The sequence below is a fragment of the Ips typographus genome, linkage group LG7 (assembly GCF_016097725.1).
Source record: "Ips typographus isolate SLU linkage group LG7, UJ_Ityp_2.0, whole genome shotgun sequence".
In the NCBI taxonomy this organism is placed as follows: Eukaryota; Metazoa; Arthropoda; class Insecta; order Coleoptera; family Curculionidae; genus Ips; species Ips typographus.
Genome location: NC_138428.1, coordinates 1,001,523 through 1,026,491, shown reverse-complemented (window position 1 = coordinate 1,026,491; position 24,969 = coordinate 1,001,523). Strand labels below are relative to the sequence as shown.

The window sequence follows — 24,969 nt, the reverse complement described above, 5'->3', positions numbered from 1 at the left end:
GATAATGTAAACACGGAAACGTTTCAAACATTGAGAGTTTATTTGTGTGAACTTTTCGTCCTCATCATCTTTTTCACCCTTGTTGTACAATAGGTATACTATTATATAGACTAGCTGTCTAGCACTCTCCATTATTCGGAATATACAAGAAGTTGCGGGTGTTAAAACAAAACCAAAAAAATTGCAATAAACACTACATTTTTTATTCATTCAAATTCATAAAATATCACTAAAAGCAGGTACCTGGGCATGAACTATTTAAACTACCAAACACTGACCACAGGAGCGGAATAGGCGGAGTAAGCTGGGTAAGCGCTGTAAGCCAATGGGGCGGCAGCATAAGTCAACGGAGCGTTGTAAGTGTAAGCCGAGGAGTAAGCAACGGGGGCGGCTACTAAGGGAGAGCTGAGAACCACTCCCGGTTTGGCCTTGGGGTCGGCCTTGGCTTCGGGGGCTGGGGCGGCTACAGCAACAGCCAATAAGGCGGCCAACACGAACTACCATAATTCACAAAAGTTAATTAATCACATAGTTAAGGCGAGAAATACTTACAAGTTTGCAGTTCATTTTTGGTTGTTGTCACTGAAAATCAACTAAACAAATGATAATTTTTCGAAGAATTGCCGGGTTTTTATATGCCTACCCGAAGAAAATTTGAACTCTAAGGTCGCGCTAACATTGGATGGTATCTTGCATTTTAAAACGGTTGATGCCGTAATAATTGCTAGAACGCTCACGTTATTAATTTGAATAATTGAACCAGTTTTTTGGAAATAGTTTGCGCTTTTTTATGAGCTGTTGTGACACTCGAACCTTCTATTGTTACCTCATTACGTGATGCCTACGCAAGGCTACTTGCTAAACGCACTCCAAATTCTTTAACCAATGATTTGACTCAAGTATATAAACCCAAATCAATTACCAGCAAATCATCAGTTCAATTATTGATTCATCAACCATCATGTTCAAAGCTGTAAGTACTTCAACCAATTTGGGTGATCAAACAGATTGTTGATTTTTTTTTGTAGATTGTTTTTGCCGGTCTTTTGGCTGTTGTCCTGGCTGCACCAGCTCCTGAAGCCAAAGCGGATCCTTCATATTTGGCCTTAAGCGCACCCTTGGTGACACCACCTGTAGCTTATTCTACACCCTACACCTACAACGCTCCTTTGACCTATGCTGCCTCACCTTTAGCCTACAGCGCCTATCCAGCTTATTCTGCTCCATATGTAGCTGTTTTATAATTGGTTGACTTGTATGTGGTGGATTAAAATGTTGTAAATTATAGTTTGAATGTATTTTTGTAGCCTAGGTTGGGTTCAAACTCACTCAGTATTGCCAGATCAGTCGTAAAGAACACCAACTTTTAACTTTCAAACACTTTTTCTAACCTCATTTTGAATTCCTTGCAAAAAGTTAGAGCTGGAATAAGTAGTAGCCGATACTACTTTAAGTAATAAGTAAAGTACTTAAATTGAATTCAAGTACAAGTAATAAATAAACTATACTTGAACTACCTAAATAGTCTCAGTAGTACTTAACTACTTATAAATTAAAAAGAAGTTCCTAAGTACTTTAAAAACATACTTTTTGACAGTAATCTGCGTAAAAATTGGCTGGTATAATTTATTACTGCCTAAGACAATGTGAATACAAATGGGTGTTACAAATTATATGCTATCTCAGAAACTATAGTTGATTATATTGATCTAAAAATATAAATAACATAACAAGTTTCTATCCGAATAAAAGAGAATTTATTTTCGTTTCAGAATAAGTTTTCTAATATGGTCGGATGCACTTATTAGAAAAGCAGACGAATATTTTTCCATATTTGCGGAAAAAAAGAGAGGAAAACCTTCGCACGTGTAACCGTTTACACCAAAAGGTGCAGTCAGTAAAAAACCTGGTAATTCGTTTCCATTTTCCAGGCCCTATTATATTTATGGGGCTTTTACGGATGTAATTCCTCGCAAAACGTCCAATTTGCTTATTGGGTTTCTGGCATTGTTTGATTTTATTCTAAACGATTCAATGTCCTGTTGCTATAGTCAGGTATAAACGTTTATTAATCGATGCTAAAATGCGTATTGTTCACGATTGAATGTTGCATGATACGATTGATACGTGCATCAGTTACGACAAATTTGTGAAAAGGAATTACGTCTGCACAGAACTGATAATATGTGTGTAATAGGATTATGATAACTTCACGTGATTGGGAAAAGTTGTAATGTGCAGCATTTTTGTAAATCTCAGCATTTACGCAAATGCTACACATTACTAACGGATACTGAATCTTCAAATACTTGTCCTACAGAATTTGACGTTTGGTATATCCTTGTTTCAACATAACATTGACCAAATATAAAAATGCAACACAGAACAGGAACACCAATGGCAGTTTTAGGTTATTTTCATATTTTAATAATAAAAATATAGTTGGCAACATTGTAAAGACAAAGTGACACTGGTCAGGTGACCATTAAAAAGGTAGTTTGAGCTGTGAAAATGAAAATAAAATTGCTAAATGAAGATGGGTGATGGTAAAAAAAAGTTGGAAATGTAATTTTTGATCTTTCATCACTGTATGGGCTAAGTGACACTAATCAAAACTCACGTGACCATAAAAAGAAAATAAATAAAATATAAAATAATAAAAAATGTTAAGTTAGCAACACTGTACAGGCAAAATGACACTAAAAGCAGACACGTGACCATAAACATGTAGTTTCGACTGTAAAAATTTGCTAAATCAAATTTAGACAACTGGAAAAGCTGAAACAGTAAAATATGCGTCACGTGAATAAAAATTGCAATTTTTGAGCTGGCAACAGTGTAAAGACAAAGTGATACTGGTCAACAACAGTCACGTGACCATAAAAAGGTATTCTGAATTACAAAAATGTTCGAAATCAGCCTTAAGCAGTTATGAAGGAAAAAATCGTAAAATACAAGTCATTTTTAAGTTAGCAACACTGTAGAGGCAAAGTGACACTACAGTTAAAAACAAACACGTGACTATAAACCCTAAAAATTTGATAAATCAAATTTAGACAACTGGAAAAGCTGAAACAGTATAGTATGCGTCACGTGAATAAAAATACAATTTTTGAGCTGGCAACATTGTAAAGGCAAAGTGGCACTGGTCAAAAACAGTCACGTGACCCTAAGAAAGATAGTTTGAGCTGTGAAAATTAATATAAAATTGCTAAATGAAATTTAGACAGTGAAAAAGTTTTAATGGCAAAATACACGCCACGTGATTTTGGAAATGTAATTTCCAAGTGACACTAATCAAAACAGTCACGTGACCATTAAAAGGTATTCTAAATTACAAAAATGTTCAAAATCAGACTTGAGCACTTATGAAGGAAAAAATTGTACAATACAAGTCACTCAATCAAAAAAATGGTGATTTTCGAGTTAGCAACACTGTACAGGCCAAGTGACACTTCAGTTAAAAACAGACACGAGACCATAATCTGTAGAAAATTGATAAATCAAATTTAGACAACTGGAAAAGCTGAAACAGTAAAATATGCGTTATGTGAATACAAATTGCAATTTTTGAGCTGGCAACATTGTAAAGACAAAGTCAACAACAGTCACGTGACCAAAAAAAAGGTAATATAAGTTGTATAATTTAATTAAATAGAATTTTGACAGCGACAGTAAGTAGAAATTGTAAAACAAATGTCAGCTGATTTTAGGAATGCAACGTTTACGCTGGTAACACTGTAAAGGCATGGCGGCATTACAAGGCAAAAATAATCACGTGACCATACAAAATCCGACGCAAAAACGTTCCAACCAGTTTATACTCAGAATAAAATAACGGGTTATGTTCAATAATTATTATGGTCGTAGTTGGCTGTGGTTCTAGCATGAACGTAGAGCCGTTGATAAGTTCGTATATGGTTTGGATTGACACTATTGACAGCTGTCATATAATAATTGTTTGCAACGTTATCTAAGACGTACGCTTTTTGTGACAATTGCCATCCACAGCCAACTACGACCATAACAATAATTGAACACCCGTTAGAAGTTGATTATTTAAAATTTGTGTACTTTCAGTTCAGAATAACTTTATTCTAAGGATAACAATTTCATCATTTCTATAGAATAAATTTATTCGGAGGTGAAAGGCCCTTAGTTTATTTTACCGGAATAGTCGTTGGCTGATATTTTTGTAAACAACTGGTCCCAACATTATGCAAATTGAATTCGCGTGGATCATCGGAACGTTATATTTTAATTAAACATTTTTAACTAATTAAGCTCGTGTAATCTGAATAGTAATCAGATTAGATCGTTAAACAGACGCCGAATATTTTAATAAATTTTTCAATTTTTTATTTTTATTGAAACTCAATCGGTATCTTGATTAAAATTGAAGAAATTCAACTCTAATATACCGGGTGTAACAAAAATTTTACATACTATCATATTTTAATTTGTACCACTGACATTTAGTTTGCTCATTTTTGTGTAATACCTCCTTGTATTATAACACATTTTTGATAACGCTTTGAGAGTGTTAAAAGTACTAGAAATGCTACTAAATTTTGTGATTGGTCAAAAAAGCTTACTACTTTTTTTGACCAATAGCAAGTAAACTGTCCAGACAAATCAAATTCCTTTGAAAGCATTGACATTAGATGTTATAAGGATTGCTGATCAGACGACCTTTCCATTCCTTTAGTATTCTAAATTATCATAAAATTTGTTTTGATTTTCAAGAAGATCGACTTTTCGTGTCTTAAACACAACAAACGTCCTACACTAATAAACATAAATTTGGTTTAATTGGATCTGGTCCGATTTTACGACAGGTTTATGCAAAAATTAGCAGAATTCTTCTAATCTTTATACCTACGTAAATTAAATTTTTTATTGCTGCCCATTATTCAGAAACGGGTGCAAACCACTTTAGAGCAACCGCTTTTGGTATAAATAGGCCATCAATTGAGACAGTGATCATCAGTTGAAATTTGCTCATCAACCCAACCAGCAAAATGTACAAACTCGTAAGTACCAAATTCATCAATTTAAAGCCAAAAAATTAATATAATTAAATTATAGTTTGTGTTCGCCGCCATCTTGGCCGTAGCCTTTGCCGCCCCAGCTGAAGACCAGCCCAAAACCGACTCCAAGGTGAAAAGGGGAGCTTACTATGTTGCTCCAGCTCCAGTGTCTTACAGCACCCCTCTGACCTACACCGCCCCTGTATCGTACAGCGCCCCCTTAACTTACAGTGCTCCTTTGACCTACAGCGCCCCAATTACTTACCCCTACAGTTACACTTACGGTGCCCAACCAATTTACACTGCTCCATATGTTTTGTAAATTCAGCGATATTTTTCTTTTAATTTAAATTAGATATTTAAGAGCAATTTGTGTTTTAATTTCCCATTTGTTGTATTGGATCAGTTTCAAGATGGCGTGGTTAGGCCGCAAACCTAGAAAGAGCACTTTATTTTAATAACAATGTCAACACTGTAAAAGCACGTCACGTGACAAGGGTAAAGATACAATTTTCCGGGTCACATGACTATTGTTCACAGGTGTCAATTTAAGTTTGCAATGTTGCCAGCTGCAAATTTAAATTGTCACAAACACGTGATGTGCTTTTACAGTTTTACACGTGGCCTACTGTCACTTGATTGGAGATTGCCACCAAAATAATTATTATTAACCGCTATTTGATTTTTAAACTAAGCTTAAGTTTTGACTGTAATAATACAGATGAGAAAAATCACAGTCTGAGCTACTGAAACTTGAAACTTGAACTAAACTAACTTACATACAGGTGTGGTAAATCCAAAACCGACCATAGGAAAACCGTGTAACTGACAGAGAAACGTAGATAATTGCATGCGTGTACTGAAAATATGGCCTACTTGGTATTTTTTTCGTTTACTGTCTTTGTCCCACGCATGCAATTATCTACGTTTCTCTGTCAGTTACACGGTTTTCCTATGGTCGGTTTTGGATTTACCACACCTGTATACCAAAATCAAACAAAATTGAGATGACATTTACAAATGCTTTAGGTTTTGGTAAGAATAAGCCAGCAAAACTAAATAATTCCCTGATTCTGGAGATCTGTGACAATTTAATAATGACTACGTTTATATCGAGCAAATTGAATCCGATCAAGTAATCCGCCATAAAATCCTCGATATAAACAACGCAGCTTAACGATTTGGATTGACCCATAACGATTGGGCTTGTCTATATCGATTGACCAATCCAACTTATGATTGTTCTATCCGCTTCAGTAATCGGATTGAGGTTAGACGGTATAAACGTAGTCGATTCTAGAGGCTTTTCGTAATTTCGAATAGTTTCCAGACAATAAATAAAGTTTAAATAGTTTTAGAAGCTTTGGACCATTAGAAAATGGTTTCAGACAATTCTGGCAGGAAAATGTTTTGATTTTGTAATACAAGGCCCGCTATTTTGATGTTTTTGCACAGAATATCAACTCAACCACTTATTACAATTAAATGGTAAAATTTCGCAACAATCTGGGATGATGGGAGAAAAACAACTAAAGTAATAATTTACTAAAATTATATTTGAAATAATTTAGTCAGTCAAAAATCCAAAAAAAATTCCATAGAAAGTCCAGTCGTTTTGCCACATAGTCCAATCGTCTCAAAAGCCTCATTTACACAATAATGGATGGAGAGTAAGCAGAGTAAGCCAATGGAGCAGTGTAGAGGCCAGTGTAAGCAGGAGCGTTGTACTGGTATTGAGCGCTGTAAGACAGAGGCGCCGGATAAGAGTAAGTCAAAGGGCTGTAGGCCAAAAGGCTGCTAGGCTTGGGGGCTGGTTGCGGTTGAGGCTGAGGGGCGGCGAAAGCCACGGCCAAAATGGCGGCAAAAACGACAGCTACCTATAATGCAAACCGTCAAAAGTGATATTGAGCGCCAAAAGGGAGAATACTTACAATCTTGAACATTTTGGGTTGTTGTTGGTTGCACTGAGAATCAACTGATGCTGTTGTGGCAGGTCCGGAGTCCTTTTATAGGGCATGAAACTAATCAAAGTCCACCTTGGAATTTTTGTAGTTCGTTTTGCGTTTGTGGTAATAAACGAGTTGCTTCTGCAGTTGCAGGAAATTACGAGGTTAAAACAAGATCTTGCCGGTTTACGTGACCGTCTTTTTTATTCGTAATTACCTTCTTCTCGTCAAGTTTTTTTTAATCTCATATAACCGGTCATAGTGTAATTACTTGTCGATGTGCACCACTAAACAAGAAAACCCATTGTCAAGGTTTTGAACCCAAAAATAGTCACACCCAATTTCCTTACCATTATGGTCCACCTCCTATTGTTAGTACTATTAGTACAATAAGCGCAAAAAAAAATTAAATTGATTGGTTTTGAGACCTCAGTAGGCTTTTGCCGCCCCCTTAGCTTACTCTGCCTACTCTCCAACTGTAGCAGTTTGTGAATTTGGTTTTTAATTTATAAATAATTTGCAATAAATGAAGTATACAGGTGTGGTAAATCCAAAAGCAACCATAGGAAAACCGAGTAACGGACAGAGAAACGTAGGTAATTGCATGCGCGGGAGAAAGACAGAAAACGAAACAAATATCAAGTAGGCTATATTTTTAGCGCGCTGTTGCCAAACGCCGTAAGTAAGTTTGTCGAGGGTATTGAATACTTACGGTGTTTGGCAACAGCGCGCTAAAAATATAGCCTACTTGATATTTGTTTCGTTTTCTGTCTTTCTCCCGCGCATGCAATTACCTACGTTTCTCTGTCCGTTACTCGGTTTTCCTATGGTTGCTTTTGGATTTACCACACCTGTATACAGAAAATAGTAATTTCTCTTGTGTTTTAGCTAATTTTGTCAGTCATTTTAAAGAAGAATTTAGTTCCATCAACGTCAGAAATAAAGAAGAAAATGTGTTGATATTATTTCAGCTCAGAAATGTTGACTGAAACTGGTTGGTTTTAAAAGTCCAACATATTTTGGGGGAAGTAAGTTGTATGACATTAACTGACTAATTACCCAAAAAGTGTGATTATTTTCCTTTTGAAACTTAAAGAGTTGGAGAAATAATTTTTGGTTAATTTTATAGTCTTTTTTTGCTTTATTTTGATATAATCAGCATTTAAGTCATACACAAAAAAGTCTAAATTACAAACAATATTTCAAGAGAAAATCAACATTTACACAGTGTCAAAAAACGTTAGGCCAAAATCCAAAATCAAGTAGAGTTTAAACCACGACAGTGGGGGCGGCATAAGTAGAGTAGGCCAAAGGAACGGCACCGTATCCAGACACAACTGAGGGGGCGGCGTAAGCACTGTAAGCCAGAGGGGCGGAATAGCCGAAAGATGACACAACTACTCCAGGTTTGGGCTCTGGGGCGGCGAAAGCCACAGCCAAAAGGGCGGCAAATACTACAGCAATCTAAAAATGTATTAAATCACTAAAAATTGTTATAAAGTAGTGCAATTAAAAAAACTTACGAATTTGAACATTTTGGTTGTTTGTTTCTTCTTTGATCTGAATCAAATGATGCTTATCCTTAATTTGATTTGAGGTTTTATAGTTTGCTAGTCTGTTTTTTTTGTTGTACAACAACTACACAATAATCACAAAGAAATTGGGCGGTGGTTTATTTTAGGCGACCAAAACCTTGACTTTTGTCAGAAAGCTTTGTTTACAAATGTATTTTTTAGAACCAGTTTAAATATTTAAATCTGAAATCAATAATTAGATCATTTAGGAAAATCCTAGATTAAGTATTCAATTTTTTTTTTAGATTTGCACTACATTAGGATAATTTTTGAAAAAGTGTGTTGTGTGATTTTTTATTACAAAAGTTACCAACTTAATTTTTGTGAAATTTTGAGTTTTCAGAGCGCAATTTAAAACTTTTGAAAAGAATGTTCTCGTTTATTGCTCCAGAAATTTGATCATTCAGGATAAATTGCAAATTTGTATTTCATAATTAGCATGTATCTCTAGGTTTATTAATGGAACATGGGCAAAGTCAAGGTTGTGTTGCCTAAAATAAGACACCGCCCAATTTCTTTGTCAATTCAATAACTTTGCAATTGTTATATCAAGGTGGGATTGCAAAAAAAAACTATAAAACATCAAATCAAATTAAGGATAAGCATCATTTGATTCAGATCAAAGAAGAAACAAACAACCAAAATGTTCAAATTCGTAAGTATTACAACTACTATTACAATTTACAGTGTGTTCATAATAATGTGACAATTGACAGATTGCTGTAGTATTTGCCGCCGTTTTGGCCGTGGCTTTTGCCGCCCCCAACCCAGAAGCCAAACCGGAACCTAAACCTCATCATGTGATTTCATCTTTAGGCTACTCCGCTCCTCTGGCTTACTCCGCCCCTCTGGCTTACAACGCCCCCTTGGCTTATGCCGCCCCCGCATTAGCGAGTGGATACGGAGCACCTTTGGCCTATTCCGCTTATGCCGCCCCCACTATTGTGGTTTAAATACTGCCTGACAATGAATTGTTGATTTGGACCTTGATTTTTATTTGTGTGATGTGTTAATTTGCTCTTTCAATATACTTTCTAACCTAAAATTATGGCGTTGTAATTTTGTTCCAGATTTTTCCTCAATTTTCAATTTTCAAATATTTTAATAATTTATTTAAAACATGAAAAGAAATTCATAGGTGGCTTATGTTAGGCGGGAAAACCTTCAGTTTATTAAAAAGTTTTTTTTTTGTTTTTGTAAACTTTTTTTAAAAAAATTTAAAAGATGATTTAATAGAAGTTTGACAAAAATACTGAATGTTGATTTTATGAAGTTTTTTGGTTGTCAAAAAACAAAAGACTACTAAGCTGGTACTTAATTACAAACTTGTCATTTCTGTCACTTTTTGTAAATCGAAATTACTTGTTTTAACTGCTACTCTATACTATTTGCCTTGAACTATATTATAGTTCTTTCACCATAAAATCACATATTTTGTGACACTCGTTGCTTTGACCCTAATATAATAAAGTGACATTTGAGTTTCATTTTGAATTTTCTGTCAAAATATTGACTTGCACCTCATTTTAAAGAAAATTTCATGTAGTTTTAAGAAATAACAGACAAAATGGCTTTTCAGGCCGCCATTTTGAATTTTCTGTCAAAATATTGACTTGCACCTCATTTTAAAGGAAATTTCACGTAGTTTCAAGAAGTGACACACAAAATGGCTTTCCATGCCGCCATTTTGAATTTTCTGTCAAAATATTGACTTGCACCTCATTTTAAAGAAAATTTAACGTAGTTTCAAGAAGTGACAGACAAAATGGCGTTCCAGGTCGCCATTTTGAATTTTCTGTAAAAAAAGTAGTAAAAAAAGACCCTTAATACCTAAGGACGGTAAACAGTAAAGGATTGCTCGATTGGCCGATTTTGCTTCCCGGAGGCCAATTGATCCTGACGTCACAGTAAAGTCTCGGACACACAATAATAATAATAATTAACAAATTATTTTTTGAAAAAGAGAATAATGCTTGACATTAGTTTCATCAAATTTGTGTGTTGTTAATCTAGTTAAGATAACGATTTTAGTAGAGAAAACTACCAAATCCACTACTTTAGTAGGAGAATTAACCAATAAGCTCCATCTATCAGTTAGTCAAAGAAACTAAAATATAAATGAATTTAAACTTTATTTGAAGGCAAATCAACATCAAAAATCCAAAACGGCAGGTCAAAATCAACTTAAACTATTACGGTGGGGGCAGCATAGGCGGAATAGGCCAAAGGTGCTCCATATCCAGCTCCATATACTGAGGGGGCGGCATAAGATAAAGGAGCGCTGTAAGCCAGAGGGGCGGAGTAGCCTAAAGATGAAACCACATATCCAGGTTTAGGTTCCGGTTTGGCTTCTGGGTTGGGGGCGGCAAAAGCCACGGCCAAAACGGCGGCGAATACTACAGCAATCTGTCAATTGTCACATTATTATGAACACACTGTAAATTGTAATAGTAGTTGTAATACTTACGAATTTGAACATTTTGGTTGGTTTGGTTGGTTTGATCTAGATCAAATGATGCTTAACTCTAGATTTAGTTGGGTTTTATAGTTTGGTGGTCCAATTTTTTTTACTTCCCACTGAACCATTATTACAATGGTTGACTAGTTTGTAGTCGAAGAAATTACGGGCGGTAACCTTGTCTAAACTTTTTGCGTCGTTTTTTTTATCCATAATGTCAGAATGAAGGGTCGCTGGAATACTAATAAGGTGGTACCATCTTAGCCTAAGAAACATCCTCTTTCGACAAAGAAAACGTCCTTGCGACTGGTCACCAGATACGTTTCAGTCAACTCAGCTGAATGCCAAGGTTAGTTTTTTGTGCTCCTTGATCATACATCAGTATCAAATTATTACTTGTTAATTTTGCTTCTTAATCTTTAGTCCGGGTCTTAAAGTTCATTTTTAACGAAATTTAATACATTTTATGAAAGTAAGTATTGAGTTTACCTTTGACATAAAATTGATCCAGATTTGAGTTTAAAAAGTGGAGTTAACTTTTTCCTGAGTGGACCAAAATACATTGGGTTTCGGACTAAACGGTAAAATAATTGCGCTACTTTTTATAGGCAAAAAGGTATAACAAGCCCTTCGGTTCGTTAAGTTTCGCATCAAAAGGTTCAAAGTCTCCTCTGGCCGGCTTGAATTACTTTTATCGATATAATCAGCGTTTTCATCTCCGATAAATCAAGTTCAAAACAAGAGAGTTACCTTTCCGCTCGAAGAACGCTTCCATCAGATTATGTTTCTTTGAACTTTACTCCAACTCAAGGTCCTCATTCATTAATTGCTAAACCGTGTCGCTTACCAAATTAAACAAATCGTCAACTGTCAAGTATAACATCGAACAGGATATAGCTTGACTGAAAACACTGACTAATGCTAAGACCATTATGCAAAGATGCAAAAAGATGTATTTCCATTTTTGGAAATTTACCAGAAAACTACTTCATGTTTAAAGGGAAATTATCCATGTTAGGGAAAACAACTGTCAAACTTATCATGCATTCTAATGAGATAATTCTAACCGCCATTTGCACCGTCGTACTTTAAGCAAAGCTTAAGTTAAGTGTGGTTTAGAGTGTGACTTTTTTTACCTGTACTGTCACAGTCTGACCCACACTTAAATTATGCTCGGCTTACAAAACGACGATGCAATTAATAAAAAAACTAATTTTACAATTTTTTCCCGAAAATTACCAAAAACTTTCTGAAAAATGTTGTATACCTAACCTCAACACTTTTCAAAATGATATGAATTTTTATCCCTTCTGGACAACTCATTCCCGGTATAAAAGCTTTAATTTTTTGATAGTGTGACATTTCTACTATATATGGTATACCGGGTGGTCGAAAGACAATTTCAAGGGCTACAAATTGGTATATTGAACCACCCTGTAACTGTCACAATAACAGAGTTATGGGCTGTCACAGTAAAAACTGTCAAAATCAAACAACTCAGTTTTAACAGTAAATAACTCACTTATTCGACGTTTTAGGTGAAAACGCTATACAGGGTGGTCAAGAGAGAATTTCAAGGGCTACAAATTGGTATATTGAACCATCCTGTAACTACCAAAATAACAGAGTTATGGGCTGTCACAGTAAAAACTGACAAAAACCAAACAACGCAGTTTTAACAGTAAATAACTCACTTATTCGACGTTTTAAGTAAAAACGCTATACAGGGTGGTCAAAAGAGAATTTCAAGGGCTACAAATTGGTATATTGAACCACCCGATAATTGTCAAAATAACCGAGTTATTAACAAAACAATGGAACAGTTTACAGGGCGATAATTGAATTTTTAACATTCCTCCTCTTATAGATATTTGCGCCTACTTTTTCCTGCATAATCCATCAGTATACAGGGTGTCCCAAATTTGAGCAACAAACCAAACTTTTTTGAAATCTACGTCAAATTCTAGGCCTATTTGATGTAAAATGTTTGTATCGATATTCAATTGTTTTTGCTCCTACAGCCTTACTCTCTTCGAAAGCAGAAATTTCCAATTTGAGCAAAATTTTGGTGCACTTTTCCAGAAAATCGTCCATAACTCTCTTATTTGAAACACTCTGTATAAAACCACCGTACAACAAAAGAAAGCTAATAAACGGGGCTATCACGTGACGTTGAGCCGGAACGGCTAAATTGCCTCGTTCAGCCGCTAGAGGGCGTCAAACTTGACTCTCGTTTTTTGCAGTTTTTTCTCAATATCTCAGGAACGTTTCAGGTTAGAGGCCTTGAAAAATTAAAAACTAAAATTGTCAGGAAATTTTAAGTGCAAATTTTTTATTTTCAAAATTAACCTCAACTGTCTGAATACCTTAAGTTAATAGTACAAAAATTCTACCGAAAAGAATCAAGAAATAGTATAAGTTACCAGACGCGGCAACACTGGAATTATTATTACTTCATAAAATATTTGTTTCAAACCTTTAGTTTCCTCTGCATTTTTAGTTGGCCACCTTGTATACATTGGTCAATGTTTTCTCGTTTTAATGACATTTATTAGAGCAGGATGCAAATACAGTAATTTTGCTCTAAAAACACTGTAAAGTAAAAAAAACTGTAGCATCAACTCAATGGCGGCGTTGCCAATTAATTAAAATTCTACAGGTGAAGTTTGACACCATTCCATTACACGATCAGCCTTGAGCTGATTGATGCGTGCCATACAAAACGGATTTATTGTTTATTTTTAATTATTTTTTTTTGGTTTGATTGGATGAAAGTGAAATTTTCCTTTTCGAGGCAGTCGTTAGGTTCAATTCACACAAATGAATGTGGTCCAATCAACATCGTTTTTTGGTTTACTTACCCCGACCTGTCACAAGAAATCCTTAACTAAGCTGGAGACCTCAATTCGGTACTTAATTAAGATGTTTTCAACTCCAGATTACATAAGATTTCTCAGTGATTTGCTTGCTATTGCACAGTTTAGGATCAAGATTTCGGAAAAAACCACCCAAATCATCGATGCAACAAAAGGAATCAGGAAGATATAAATAAATAATAGGACACGTAAAAGATTATGTCACCACAGGAATTGTACTTATCTCATTGTTAACGCGATTTTTGTGATGTGAATATTAAGTTGTGATTTTTTTCCTGATATAAAAACCAATGATGGTTTTACAGGAAATCATAACAGTCTCAGTCTTTTTTCAGTGCAGTGCTGGATATTATTACAACAATGGCGAAAGTGGTAAGCAATTTTATTTTCTTCAAATGCTTCATCACAGCTTCAAATTTTGTTTATTCACTGGTTTTATTGCTAGTTTACTTTAAGGAAATCAAATTCCAGATTCTTGCTGTATTATTCCTGGCAATCTTTGCCTTCGCCAGCACTTGGGGGGCACCATCACCAATGCCGCTTCCTGGACCTGCACCAGGTCCAAGCCCTCAATATCTGGCCTATTCAGCCTACACTTACCCCTACGCTGGCTACGCAGGCTACGCCTACCCCTACGGCTACGCTTACTACGGTTAAACCCCAACCATTTGCTTCTTAGATCTTCAAGTGCGCACTTTTGTTCCCTATTTTGTTTATATAAAATAAACGTTTAAATGCATTGGCGAGTGTTTTAGTTTAATAACGAAACGAAAAGTAAATTGCGTGATGCAGATACAGAACAAAAATTTGTCGTTTTATCTCAAACCTGTATTACGGGCAATCAACGCATCCGAGTTGTTTTTGCGATTCAACGAAGTCATGTTGGTTGGATGGGAATTGTTGGAAACCTAACCTAAACTTCATTTACTGTCTCTAGTGGATAATAGACCGTAGAAAAATAGACCTTTTAAAAAAAGTAGAATTAAAAAAAAAATAATTGGGACAAGTAGATTACAGGATTGTAAATATATTTGTCAAAAAAGAGGAGATTTAGAAAGTAAATAATAGAAAATATAAATAAAAAGAAAAAAGGGGTAACAAGAAAATAAAAGAAGAAAGTGGATAAAGGAAAAACAGGGTGCATCTTTCCTCGGGAATTTTTGCCTCCTTGAGGTTGGTGGGTTCCCTCAGGATTTTGTGTGACAGGATAGGCTTAAGCCCTAAAAAGGGTCAGGAAGTCACCTTTCTCGGTTGTATGTCTCTATGGACTCTAGTCCAAATAGTTAGGAACCACGTCAGGAATAGGAATTTGCTTAGTTGACTTACCTAGAAGCCAATCAATTTTGTTGAAAGGAAATCTTTACTATTTGACTCTCTAGACCAGTTAGTGCAAAACCACGTCAGTGGCAAGGTTACCTTTTACTTACCAAAAAAAGCTGACATGGAGTCAATAATGGCCCTATAGTACCATTCAGGATATATCACTATAGTTGGATTTTTACCTTTTGAGAATGACGTCATCTTTGTTTCGCGCATATCAAACATGTGAAATAGACAATTTTAGCAAAAAAGGCACGTTGTTAATTTTGTCGTCCTGTCCAATTAAAAACGTTGACATTTACTGTCACTTTGATTTAAACGAATATCAAAGGTATAAAAATGCGCTACAATGAGAAGGCCCTAAATGTGCTGCTTTTTTTCGAGTACGAAAAGAAACAGTTTCCAGAAGTCAACTGAAACTCTCATAATCACTCATTTTTCAAAGCATTTGTAGGTTAAAATTTGTGATCTAATTCCAGACATGCGTGTTTTTTCACCTGCTTGACGTCATTCTCAAAGGGTAAAATTTTGACTATAATAACATGGACAAATTAAGCTGAATACAATTTTGACAATAAAACATCAAACTCCAACCAATATTAGCTCGATGGGTAGCAAACTTGACCAGCAACATTGACGTAGGTCGGAACGGCTTACAATATTTTTCCCTTTTCTTCTTTTTTCTCTTCACCATATGTATACCAGAAAACGCACTTTAGAGGTTAAATTCCCCCTTAAGGGGGGAGCCGGTGCAACGTGTCCGTATATAAGGCCGTTTAGCTTCGAGCAAAAGCAGAAGTTGTCTCACAGTGACAAGTCTAAAAACCACACAAAGATGTTCAAGTTGGTGAGTAATTTAACCCTAAAATTGTAGTTTCGGAGATCTCACTAACATATTTCCACAAAAACCATTTTTCAGCTCGCTTTCTTTGTCCTGTTGGCTTGCGCCATGTGCGCCCCTGCTCCAGAGCCAGCTCCGGCCCCTGCGCCAGCCCCTAAACCATCCACCATTCTGACATACTCTTCACCGGCCGTTCCCCTAACCTACGAGTACCGGTACCCCCTGACCTACGCCAATGGTTACGCTTACAACTCCCTAGGATACCAGTACATTCTGCCTAGGTACTACCCTTTGGCCCTTTAAGCTGACCGCCCACGAAGAAATGGACTAATTGAACGACGACTGATTAGTTTTAAGAGCAAAATTTTTGGTGTTTGTTGTTTGCATTTTGATGGGGGAAGTTCTAAATTGTATAATAAAATGATTTTGGTGTAAAATAAAATAATTAATTAGATTTTATAGTTTTTTTGTGCTTTCTAAAGGTGATTTACTGCAAGAGAATTTAAAAAACACATCTAAATCATACAGGTGTGGTAAATCCAAAAGCGACCATAGGAAAACCGTGTAACGGACAGAGAAACGTAGGTAATTGCATGCGCGGGAGAAAGACAGAAAAGGAAAAAATATCAAGTAGGCCATATTTTTAGCGCGCTGTTGCCAAACGCCGTAAGTAAGTTTGTCGAGGGTATTGAATACTTACGGCGTTTGACAACAGCGCGCTAAAAATACGGCCTACTTGATATTTATTCCTTTTCTGTCTTTCTCCCGCGCATGCAATTACCTACGTTTCTCTGTCCGTTACACGGTTTTACTATGGTCGCTTTTGGATTTACCACAAAAAAGATGCCAAAATGATCTGAAAATGGTTCACTTTGACTGGAACCCAAGCAAAACTTCTTTTCTCTATTCCACGTAGTTTAATTGCAAAAAGTGAATAAACCAGAAAACAACAAAATAATGAGTGAAAAAATTTATTTTTTACATTTTTTTGACAAATACTTATTACTAAACACTTGATATAACAAGAAGCGAAAACCTAGAAACACTTGGAATAATCCTTAGTCAGAGCTGGTGGTTGTCGTCATAGAACGTTTTGGCTACTTTCTGCATCATCAGTAGTAAGAGTAAGGAACTCCAGATACTACAGGGGCGGAATAGGCGTAGGGCACTCCCGCGGAATAAGCGTAGGGGGAGCTGTACACCACTTGGGGTACCGGTCTTGGGGCAGGGTCGGCCCTGGCTTCAGGGGCGGCAAAGGCAACAGCCGCAAGGGCGAGGAAAGCCATCAACTGTACCAAAACAAACATTTCTCACATTAATTTAAGTGACTGTTAAGTAGTACTTACGTATTTGAACATTTTTGTGCGCTTTTGAAACTGATGAAGACTGTATGATTGGTTTGGACAGGTTATCCAGTATTTATACTTTGTGTTGCAGTCTGCACATGTCTTTTTGGAACTGAATGTGCGCAAAACAATATTGTAATTTGATTATTCAGTTTTTTGGGTCTTTTTTTAGTTTGTCTGACCAGAATTGAATGTAAATGTAGTTGACGTGATTAGATTAACTAATCAGTTCTCTTTCAGACAGTAAAGGTCAGTTGCATAATAGTGTAAACAACAGAGATGTAAAAGCGGTCATTTTCGAGTCAGAAAATTTCCATTTTTGGAAATTTACAAGAAAATTACTTCATGTTTACAGGAAAATTTTTAATTCAAAGTCAAAAAGACAATTTCAAGGGCTACACATTGGTATAGTGAACCACCCTGTAATTGTCACAATAACAGAGTTATGGGCTGTCACAGTAAAAACTGTCAAAGTCAAACAACTCAGTTTTAACAGTAAATAACTCACTTATTCGACGTTTTAGGTGAAAACGCTATACAGGGTGGTCAAGAGAGAATTTCAAGGGCTACAAATTGGTATATTGAACCACCCGATAATTGTTAAAATAACCGAGTTATTGACAATACAATGGAGCAGTTTACAGGGCGATAATTTAATTTTTAACATCCCTCCTCTTATAGATATTTGCGTCTACTTTATTCCTGGATAATCCATCAGTATACAGGGTGTCCCAAATTTGAGCAAAAAACCAAACTTATAATTTTTTATTCGATTTTTGAAATCTACGTCAAATTCTAGGCCAACTTGATGTAAAATGTTTGTATCGATATTCAATTGTTTTTGCTCCTACAGCTTTACTTTGACCACTCTTTTCGAAAGCAGAAATTCCCAATTTGAGCGAAATTTTGGTCCAGAAAATCGTCCAAACATCACGTGACGTTGAGCAGGTACGGCTAAATTGCCCCGTTCAGCCGCTAGAGGGCATCAAAGTTGACTCTCGTTTTTTGCAGTTTTTTTCTCAATATCTCAGGAACGTTTTAGGTTAGAGGTCTGAAGTTTTTACCACAAAATGCTCCTCGATGGGATGCAACTTTTACCTTCTATACACTTTTTTGGTACCATGCACCGTTTGACCTTGAAAAATTAAAAACTAGAATTGTCAAGAATTTTCAAGGCCCTTCTGATTTTTTTCAGGAAACTTTTTATTTTCAAAATTAACCTCAACTGCTTAAATACCTTCAGGTTAATAGTACAAAAATGACGTAAAGTGTCATTTGTCAAAATGTCATTTTGCAAGGGTGCCACGCCCTAAAGTGTCTAAATTGACATCATTTCAAGGTCATCTCCGAAACGGTGCCAGTTAGGGAAAAATGGACGTCAGATTTGTGTTCCCCAGGTTCAAATTAGCTAAAAAAATCACTTTTATTAAGGAAAATCCAAAATAGTCGCCGTTAGTATAGTAGGCCCAAAAACTCTCTAATTTAGACTAAATTTCCGTGCACTTTTCCAGAAAATCGTCCATAACTCGCTTCTTTAAAACACCCTGTATAAAACTACCGTATAACAGAAGAAAGCTAATGAACGGGGCTATCACGTGACGTTGAGCGGGCACGGCTAAGTTACCCCGTTTAGGCGCTAGAGGGCGTCAAAGTTGACTCTCGTTTTTTGCAGTTTTTGCTCAATATCTCAGGAACGTTTCAGGTTAGAGGCCTTGGAAAATTAAAAACTAAAATTGTCAAGAAATTTTAAGTGAAAATTTTTTATTTTCAAAATTAACCTCAACTGCCTGAATACCTTCAAGTTAATAGTACAAAAATGTAGAAAACGAATTATTTTAGAATTTTCAGACTTTCCAATTTTTCCGGAAAATTATCGTAAAATTTCCATAAATTTATTTTTCCGGAAATTTTACATCCCTGGTAAACAATCTGATAGCAGTTAATGTATGAAATTGAAAAGTTGTGAAGTTGACCGGACCACTGTGTATAACGTTGATGAGATGATTGGCTAAGTTTACTTCAGTGACGACCTGGAATATGTAAATTTTTCCTAACTTAGTACATTATGCCTTGATATTAGTACATTATGTCTTCTTAGGGTACCCAGGTAATTACTATTAAATTTCTTATAAATTATATTTACCAAAACAACAAACTCTACTAAACATGCTAATAGATCATAAATTTGCATTGAATTCTGGTTATCAGCAAAAAACTTGATGGCAAAAAAACTGGATCAACAAATTTGAATATTTTTCGCGTTTCTAACAATGGCGTTTGGGCGTGGACCAGGAAGCAATCTTTGTTTGGTGATCGTCTATTGTTTAAACCAGATACCGGGGACAATTAAAAAATTCATTCCGCCCTGCTTGAACCGGTTAGAACTTTTCTAACGCCCCTTTGATTAGTAATCAATGCCACATGTCAATTTTGGATGTGAAAAGATAATTGAGGACGTAAAGTTGCTTTAAAAAACTGGACAAAAAATGGAGCTTAGGATGAGAATTGGTATAAATACTCTGATCACCTGTCCAAATAAACCATACAGTTTTCAGACCAATCTTAAAAATGTTCAAATACGTAAGTAATTAATCACATTAAATTGATTTGAAGGTAATTATTGTATTGACAGGTGATGGCTTTCCTTGCCCTTGTGGCTGTTGCCTTTGCCGCCCCTGAAGCCAGGGCCGACCCTGCCCCTGCCCCAAGGCCAGTTCCCCAAGTGGTGTACAGCTCCCCTTACGCTTATTCCGCTGGAGTGCCCTACGCCTATTCCGCCCCTGTAGTAGCTGGAGTTCCTTACTCTTACTACTGATGATGCTGAAAGTTGCCAAAAACGTTTCATGACGACTACCCCAAGATTTGATAAAGGATTGTGTAGTTACTAAGTTAGTTTATGTAAAAATGTAAAAAAAATAAAGCTGCTTTAGAAATTTACATTTTTATATTATTTTGATAATATAATTGCTAGTTTGTAAAGAATTCTTGCTTACACAATCACTAAACAAGAATTAACTTAAAATGATCATCCCAAGGTTTCTCGCTAAATAAACCAAAAAATCGCAACCACTAGAATATTGTCAAGGATGGAAATCAAATTGGTACTAATCAGAAAATGGGTTTTTCCAGAAATAACGAGAAGAAAATGGCTTCAATACCCAGAACAGACAATACGACTAACGAACCCCCTTGACTGTGGAGAAAATTGTAATAATTGGGTTGTTATTGGCCAGTTTGTTTGCGGGATCTTGGAAACTAACCTGGCTTAACAAGAAGCTTCTTGTGCTTGGTATCAACAAAATTACCAAAAAAACCGCAATTATATACAGTGCAAAAATGGATTATATGTGCCCATAACACAGAACTACGCCTTGAAACTGCTTAAGTTATGCGTAACAGTATAGGTAATATAAATACCAATCAAATTGTCATTCGGAGCACTAATATTATGATCTTACAGTATCGCCTTTTTTGTTCAACTGTATCCGGTATAAAACCAGACGGTGTATAGGTATTCGGTTTTTTTTTAGTAGGTATTCCATTTGAGATGTTGCTCCTGTCAAGCTGTTTAGCATTTTGTTGCTGTATCCTTGTGGTAAGTGAGTGTATAGAATGTTTTAGAATCCCAAACTAGTATTTTTGTGCAGATAACCAGTACTACCAGTGAAGCAACGCCAATTTTCAATACCTTCTACGCCTTTCGAGCTCCTGATCGAGCTTTCGATGAAGGTTTCAACCGGATTTTTAGCGATTTAGGTTACAGTGCTGGATATCGAAATGGCAGGATGTCTGAACTGATTAGTTAGGAATGTAAAGACTGATTGATGTATCCTTAAAATGTGTAATAGAATTTGTGTCAAAAAACTGTAAAATTGTGCTTTTGTTCAGTCATTTATTTAGAAAATATTCGAAATCGTTAACGCCCTGTATGCCTGTATGTCCTGTATACCTATAATGCTTTTAGGATGTTAATTTCAGCATTTTAAAAAGTACGATTTTAGTTATTTAAAGAGACGATTTCAGCCAATTTAAAGAGATGATTTTAAGAAACTAATTTCAGTACTTTTTTACTAATTTCAGCATTCTTAAGAGATGATTTTAGGAAATTAATTTTAGCATTTTTACGATAATTTCAACATTTTTAAGAAATGCACTTTAAAAAAACGATTTTCATAATTTACAAAGACGATTTCAGCAATTTGAAGAGATAATTAAAAAATAATAATTTTAGCACTTTTACGATAATTTCAACATTTTTAAAAAATGTATTTTAAAAAGACGATTTTAACAATATAGAAAGACGATTTCAGCAATTTGAAGAGATGATTTAAAAAAAATTAATTTAAGGATTTTTACGATAATTTCAACATTTTTAAAAAATGCATTTTAAAAAGACGATTTTAACAATATAGAAAGACGATTTCAGCAATTTGAAGAGATGATTTAAAAAAAATTCAGCATTTTAAAGAATTGATTTCAGGCAACTAATTTCAGCATTCTTAAGAAATTATTTTAGGAAATTAATTTTAGCATTTTTACGATAATTACAACATTTTTAAGAAATGCATTTTAAAAAGACGATTTCATCAATTTGAAGAGATGATTTAAAAAAATAATTTTAGCATTTTTACGGTATTTTCAGCATTTTAAAGAAATGATTTCAGGCAAGTAATTTCAGCATTTTAAAAAGACGATTTCATCAATTTGAAGAGATGATTTAAAAAAATTAATTTAAGGATTTTTACGGTAGTTTCAACATTTTTAACAAATGCATTCTAAAAATACAATTTCATCAATTTGAAGGGATGATTTAAAAAAAATAATTTCAGCATTTTTACGGTAATTTCAGCATTTTAAGGAAATGATTTCAGGCAACTAATTTCAACATGTTAAAAAGGACGATTTCAGCCAATTTAAAGAGATGATTTTAAGAAACTAATTTCAGTATTTTTTCACTCATTTCAGCATTCTTAAAAGATTATGTTAGGAAATTAATTTTAGCATTTTTACGATAATTTCAACATTTTTAAAAAATGCATTTTAAAAAGACGATTTCAGCAATTTGAAGAGGATTTAAAAAAAATCATTTCAGCATTTTTACGGTAATTTCTGCATTTTAAAGAAATGATTTCAGGCAACTAATTTCAGCATTTTAAAGAGACGATTTCAGCCAATTTAAAGAGATGATTTTCAGAAACTAATTTCACTATTTTTTTACTAATTTCAGCATTCGTAAGAGATGATTTTAGGAAATTAATTTTAGCATTTTTACGATAATTTCAAAATTTTTCAGAAATGCATTTTAAAAAGACGATTCCAACAATTTCAGCAATTTGTTGATTTAAAAACACTAATTTCAGCATTTTAAAAAGACGTCGGTCGAATTTGGTCGAACACTCATATTATAGCATCTTCTATTAACTCCACCATTTTTGACCAAAATAAACTGGACACCCTGTATAAATATAATAACATATTTTGTGGTTTTGGACTGTTAAATGTGTAAAATGCCAAGGGTTACCAGTAAACATTAAAAAAAAACGTCAATCCAAACAAATAATAGGACAACCATTGTTTTTATCTTAAAAGCAAATCTCAACCAAAACGACCACGCCTATGATCTAATAGGTTAACCGTACTGTCCCAAACTGGTAGGTATATAAACCACCAGAATCCAATTGAAAATCATCAGTTAGATCCCAAGTCTAAACGAAGAAATACACATCAACATGTTCAAACTCGTAAGTACCTTTAATGGGTAAAATCCAGTTCTAAAATGATACAATGTTACAGATTGTCGCCACTTTCGCCGCCATTTTGGCTGTAGCTGCTGGATCGGCCAAACCCATCGTGCCTGTAGCCTACAGCGCTCCAGTGGTGGCCGCCCATTCCCCATATCTGTCAGCTTACAGTGCCGTACCAGCTGTGGTGTCCCCCTACAGTGCTGGTTTAGTGTCCCCTTACGGCGCTCCAGTGGCGTACTCTGCCCACCGTCCAGTAGCCTATTTGGGCTAGAAACTCGCCCCCAAACTGTGACTGACCTAGGCCAATTTAATTTATGCATCGTTCAATAGGAAAATGAGTAATAAATGCATTTTATGAGAGTTTTGATGTTTTTTTCTGAAAATTGCTTAAAAAAAATTATTATGGATGAAATTTGCAGAAATGGACCAGAATCGCTTTAATTTTAACTAAACAAATGTTGTAAAAGTCATCTTTAAAAAATTTAAATATTTTATTTCATCCAGAAAAGTTACTTACAGCAAAAACAACAAATGCATTACAGTTCAACTTTGCTTGTAATACGTCACTAACTAAATGGGTTTTGCCACAAGAACTGAAACTAGTTTGAAGCAAAAATGGACCAAATTTACACAATTCACATTTTTCAATTTCTGCAGAGTCTCACTCACCATTCTTGTGATTTAGTACGAAAGTAGTAGAGTAATTCTGGTCGATCTGTCTTGTCAATCAGTTTTGGAAGTTATAATTTAGTTAACAAAACAGCAATAATCCTGTTAAAATAGGTTCAAAATACTTTCTATTTGGATTCTATACATATACAGGGTGGTTCATTATGTTATTTTCCTGAAAAATGCTTCTCAAGGAAAATATAGTCCATAAAAGGTGAAAATTCACTTAAGAGGCTTAAAAAATGTCTTTGTATCCAGTTTTCATAGTTTCCAGACAAATTGAAAGACTTTAGTTTTAAAAATTGACTTATTTACCAGTAAATTTACTATGAAACGGTGAAAATTCACTTGAGAGGTTTAAAAATTGTCTTTGTAACCAGTTTTCAGACGAATTGAAAGACAATTGATTTGGAAACTGTGAAATTTGACTTGAAAATTTTTTCTGACTACAAATTCACACATTTTAATCTTGAAAATTGGCTTGGGCACCAAAAAGTGACTCTAAATCAATGCAAAGTGACATCAAAAGCTTAAAATTTGCATTTGAAGTAAGTTTTCATAATTTTAGAATACATTTCAGTATTTCAGTCTTGGAAATAGTCTTAAATACATGATATTGACATTCATGAAAATTGATTTTAAACCTTTCAAGTTTTTGTACTTTGCTTTTAATTTTCCCAGAACTCTGGACTAGTTTTAGGGTTATCTTCACCAATTTTTTGACATAGTAGGGCTTAAACATGCCATTTGACGCTTTGTCAGTATTAAATCGACTTCACTGTGCTTTAAGACTGAAAAATTAAATGTTCAACTATTTTTCATAGTAAAAGTTAAGTTTCAAACTCTTCATTGATGAAATTAAACAATTTTGCCATTAAATGCTACGATATTAGTCTTGAACACTAATTTTTAGAAGTAAATTCGGACTGTTACCAATATTTAATTAATAGTCTAAAAAATTGAACGCCAGTAAACATTAATCCAAAAATCCTATTTTTTTGACTATTTTCAGTGTCAAAAATTAACTCCTAAACCTCACAGATGACCAGATTTGTATCCTTTTGAACCATTTTAAAGTAAAAAATTCAATAACCCAAGTAGACATTTTTGACAATTTTGAATTATATCCACTGAGCGTAGAAAGTCTTACTTGTTCCAAATTTGA

At 34.9% G+C, this 24,969-nt stretch overlaps 9 protein-coding genes and 3 long non-coding RNA genes across 13 annotated transcripts; 7 read left to right on the top strand and 5 right to left on the bottom strand.

Moving 5' to 3' along the window:
• Window positions 1-181: 181 nt before the first annotated feature.
• Window positions 182-694, bottom strand: LOC145731481 (uncharacterized). Its single transcript, XM_081983292.1, has 2 exons — window positions 553-694; window positions 182-497 (listed from the first exon to the last, which is right to left on the bottom strand). The coding sequence occupies exons 1-2, from the start codon at window positions 565-567 to the stop codon at window positions 264-266; spliced, it is 249 nt and encodes an 82-aa protein (XP_081839418.1). The 5' UTR covers window positions 568-694; the 3' UTR covers window positions 182-263.
• A 121-nt stretch (window positions 695-815) lies between these two features.
• LOC145731484 (uncharacterized) lies at window positions 816-1,287 on the top strand. The gene is made up of 2 exons (XM_081983294.1): window positions 816-973; window positions 1,029-1,287. The coding sequence occupies exons 1-2, from the start codon at window positions 962-964 to the stop codon at window positions 1,242-1,244; spliced, it is 228 nt and encodes a 75-aa protein (XP_081839420.1). The 5' UTR covers window positions 816-961; the 3' UTR covers window positions 1,245-1,287.
• Window positions 1,288-4,917: 3,630 nt separating this feature from the next.
• Window positions 4,918-5,399, top strand: LOC145731480 (uncharacterized). The gene is made up of 2 exons (XM_081983291.1): window positions 4,918-5,033; window positions 5,089-5,399. The coding sequence occupies exons 1-2, from the start codon at window positions 5,022-5,024 to the stop codon at window positions 5,350-5,352; spliced, it is 276 nt and encodes a 91-aa protein (XP_081839417.1). The 5' UTR covers window positions 4,918-5,021; the 3' UTR covers window positions 5,353-5,399.
• Window positions 5,400-6,565: 1,166 nt separating this feature from the next.
• Window positions 6,566-7,118, bottom strand: LOC145731678 (uncharacterized). Its single transcript, XM_081983564.1, has 2 exons — window positions 6,962-7,118; window positions 6,566-6,907 (listed from the first exon to the last, which is right to left on the bottom strand). The coding sequence occupies exons 1-2, from the start codon at window positions 6,971-6,973 to the stop codon at window positions 6,680-6,682; spliced, it is 240 nt and encodes a 79-aa protein (XP_081839690.1). The 5' UTR covers window positions 6,974-7,118; the 3' UTR covers window positions 6,566-6,679.
• Window positions 7,119-8,086: 968 nt separating this feature from the next.
• LOC145731562 (uncharacterized) lies at window positions 8,087-8,627 on the bottom strand. Its single transcript, XM_081983397.1, has 2 exons — window positions 8,500-8,627; window positions 8,087-8,440 (listed from the first exon to the last, which is right to left on the bottom strand). The coding sequence occupies exons 1-2, from the start codon at window positions 8,509-8,511 to the stop codon at window positions 8,246-8,248; spliced, it is 207 nt and encodes a 68-aa protein (XP_081839523.1). The 5' UTR covers window positions 8,512-8,627; the 3' UTR covers window positions 8,087-8,245.
• Window positions 8,628-9,044: 417 nt separating this feature from the next.
• On the top strand, window positions 9,045-9,595 carry LOC145731561 (uncharacterized). The gene is made up of 2 exons (XM_081983395.1): window positions 9,045-9,205; window positions 9,267-9,595. The coding sequence occupies exons 1-2, from the start codon at window positions 9,194-9,196 to the stop codon at window positions 9,501-9,503; spliced, it is 249 nt and encodes an 82-aa protein (XP_081839521.1). The 5' UTR covers window positions 9,045-9,193; the 3' UTR covers window positions 9,504-9,595.
• A 1,070-nt stretch (window positions 9,596-10,665) lies between these two features.
• On the bottom strand, window positions 10,666-11,187 carry LOC145731638 (uncharacterized). The gene is made up of 2 exons (XM_081983519.1): window positions 11,018-11,187; window positions 10,666-10,956 (listed from the first exon to the last, which is right to left on the bottom strand). Exons 1-2 carry the CDS (start codon window positions 11,027-11,029, stop codon window positions 10,735-10,737), a joined length of 234 nt encoding a protein of 77 aa, XP_081839645.1. The 5' UTR covers window positions 11,030-11,187; the 3' UTR covers window positions 10,666-10,734.
• Window positions 11,188-14,099: 2,912 nt separating this feature from the next.
• Window positions 14,100-14,623, top strand: LOC145731675 (uncharacterized). 2 transcript variants are annotated; one of them, XR_014178854.1, is made up of 2 exons: window positions 14,100-14,256; window positions 14,356-14,623. It is a non-coding gene; the product is annotated as an uncharacterized LOC145731675 (long non-coding RNA). The 2 variants fall into 2 exon arrangements; XR_014178853.1 differs by having other exon boundaries at window positions 14,189-14,256; window positions 14,341-14,623.
• Window positions 14,624-15,889: 1,266 nt separating this feature from the next.
• Window positions 15,890-16,499, top strand: LOC145731673 (uncharacterized). The gene is made up of 2 exons (XM_081983560.1): window positions 15,890-16,051; window positions 16,124-16,499. The coding sequence occupies exons 1-2, from the start codon at window positions 15,899-15,901 to the stop codon at window positions 16,346-16,348; spliced, it is 378 nt and encodes a 125-aa protein (XP_081839686.1). The 5' UTR covers window positions 15,890-15,898; the 3' UTR covers window positions 16,349-16,499.
• A 501-nt stretch (window positions 16,500-17,000) lies between these two features.
• On the bottom strand, window positions 17,001-17,539 carry LOC145731674 (uncharacterized). The gene is made up of 2 exons (XR_014178852.1): window positions 17,392-17,539; window positions 17,001-17,334 (listed from the first exon to the last, which is right to left on the bottom strand). It is a non-coding gene; the product is annotated as an uncharacterized LOC145731674 (long non-coding RNA).
• A 2,275-nt stretch (window positions 17,540-19,814) lies between these two features.
• LOC145731637 (uncharacterized) lies at window positions 19,815-20,328 on the top strand. Its single transcript, XR_014178840.1, has 2 exons — window positions 19,815-19,971; window positions 20,024-20,328. It is a non-coding gene; the product is annotated as an uncharacterized LOC145731637 (long non-coding RNA).
• Window positions 20,329-22,971: 2,643 nt separating this feature from the next.
• On the top strand, window positions 22,972-23,495 carry LOC145731763 (uncharacterized). Its single transcript, XM_081983711.1, has 2 exons — window positions 22,972-23,132; window positions 23,185-23,495. Exons 1-2 carry the CDS (start codon window positions 23,121-23,123, stop codon window positions 23,404-23,406), a joined length of 234 nt encoding a protein of 77 aa, XP_081839837.1. The 5' UTR covers window positions 22,972-23,120; the 3' UTR covers window positions 23,407-23,495.
• The last annotated feature ends 1,474 nt before the right edge of the window (window positions 23,496-24,969 follow it).

Excerpts from the sequence above, each read along its gene's own strand:
- LOC145731673 (XM_081983560.1), top strand. The coding sequence starts at position 15,899 with ATGTATACCAGAAAACGCACTTTAGAGGTTAAATTCCCCCTTAAGGGG. Across the intron at positions 16,052-16,123 it reads ACACAAAGATGTTCAAGTTG|CTCGCTTTCTTTGTCCTGTT; the intron begins GTGAGTAATTTA and ends ACCATTTTTCAG.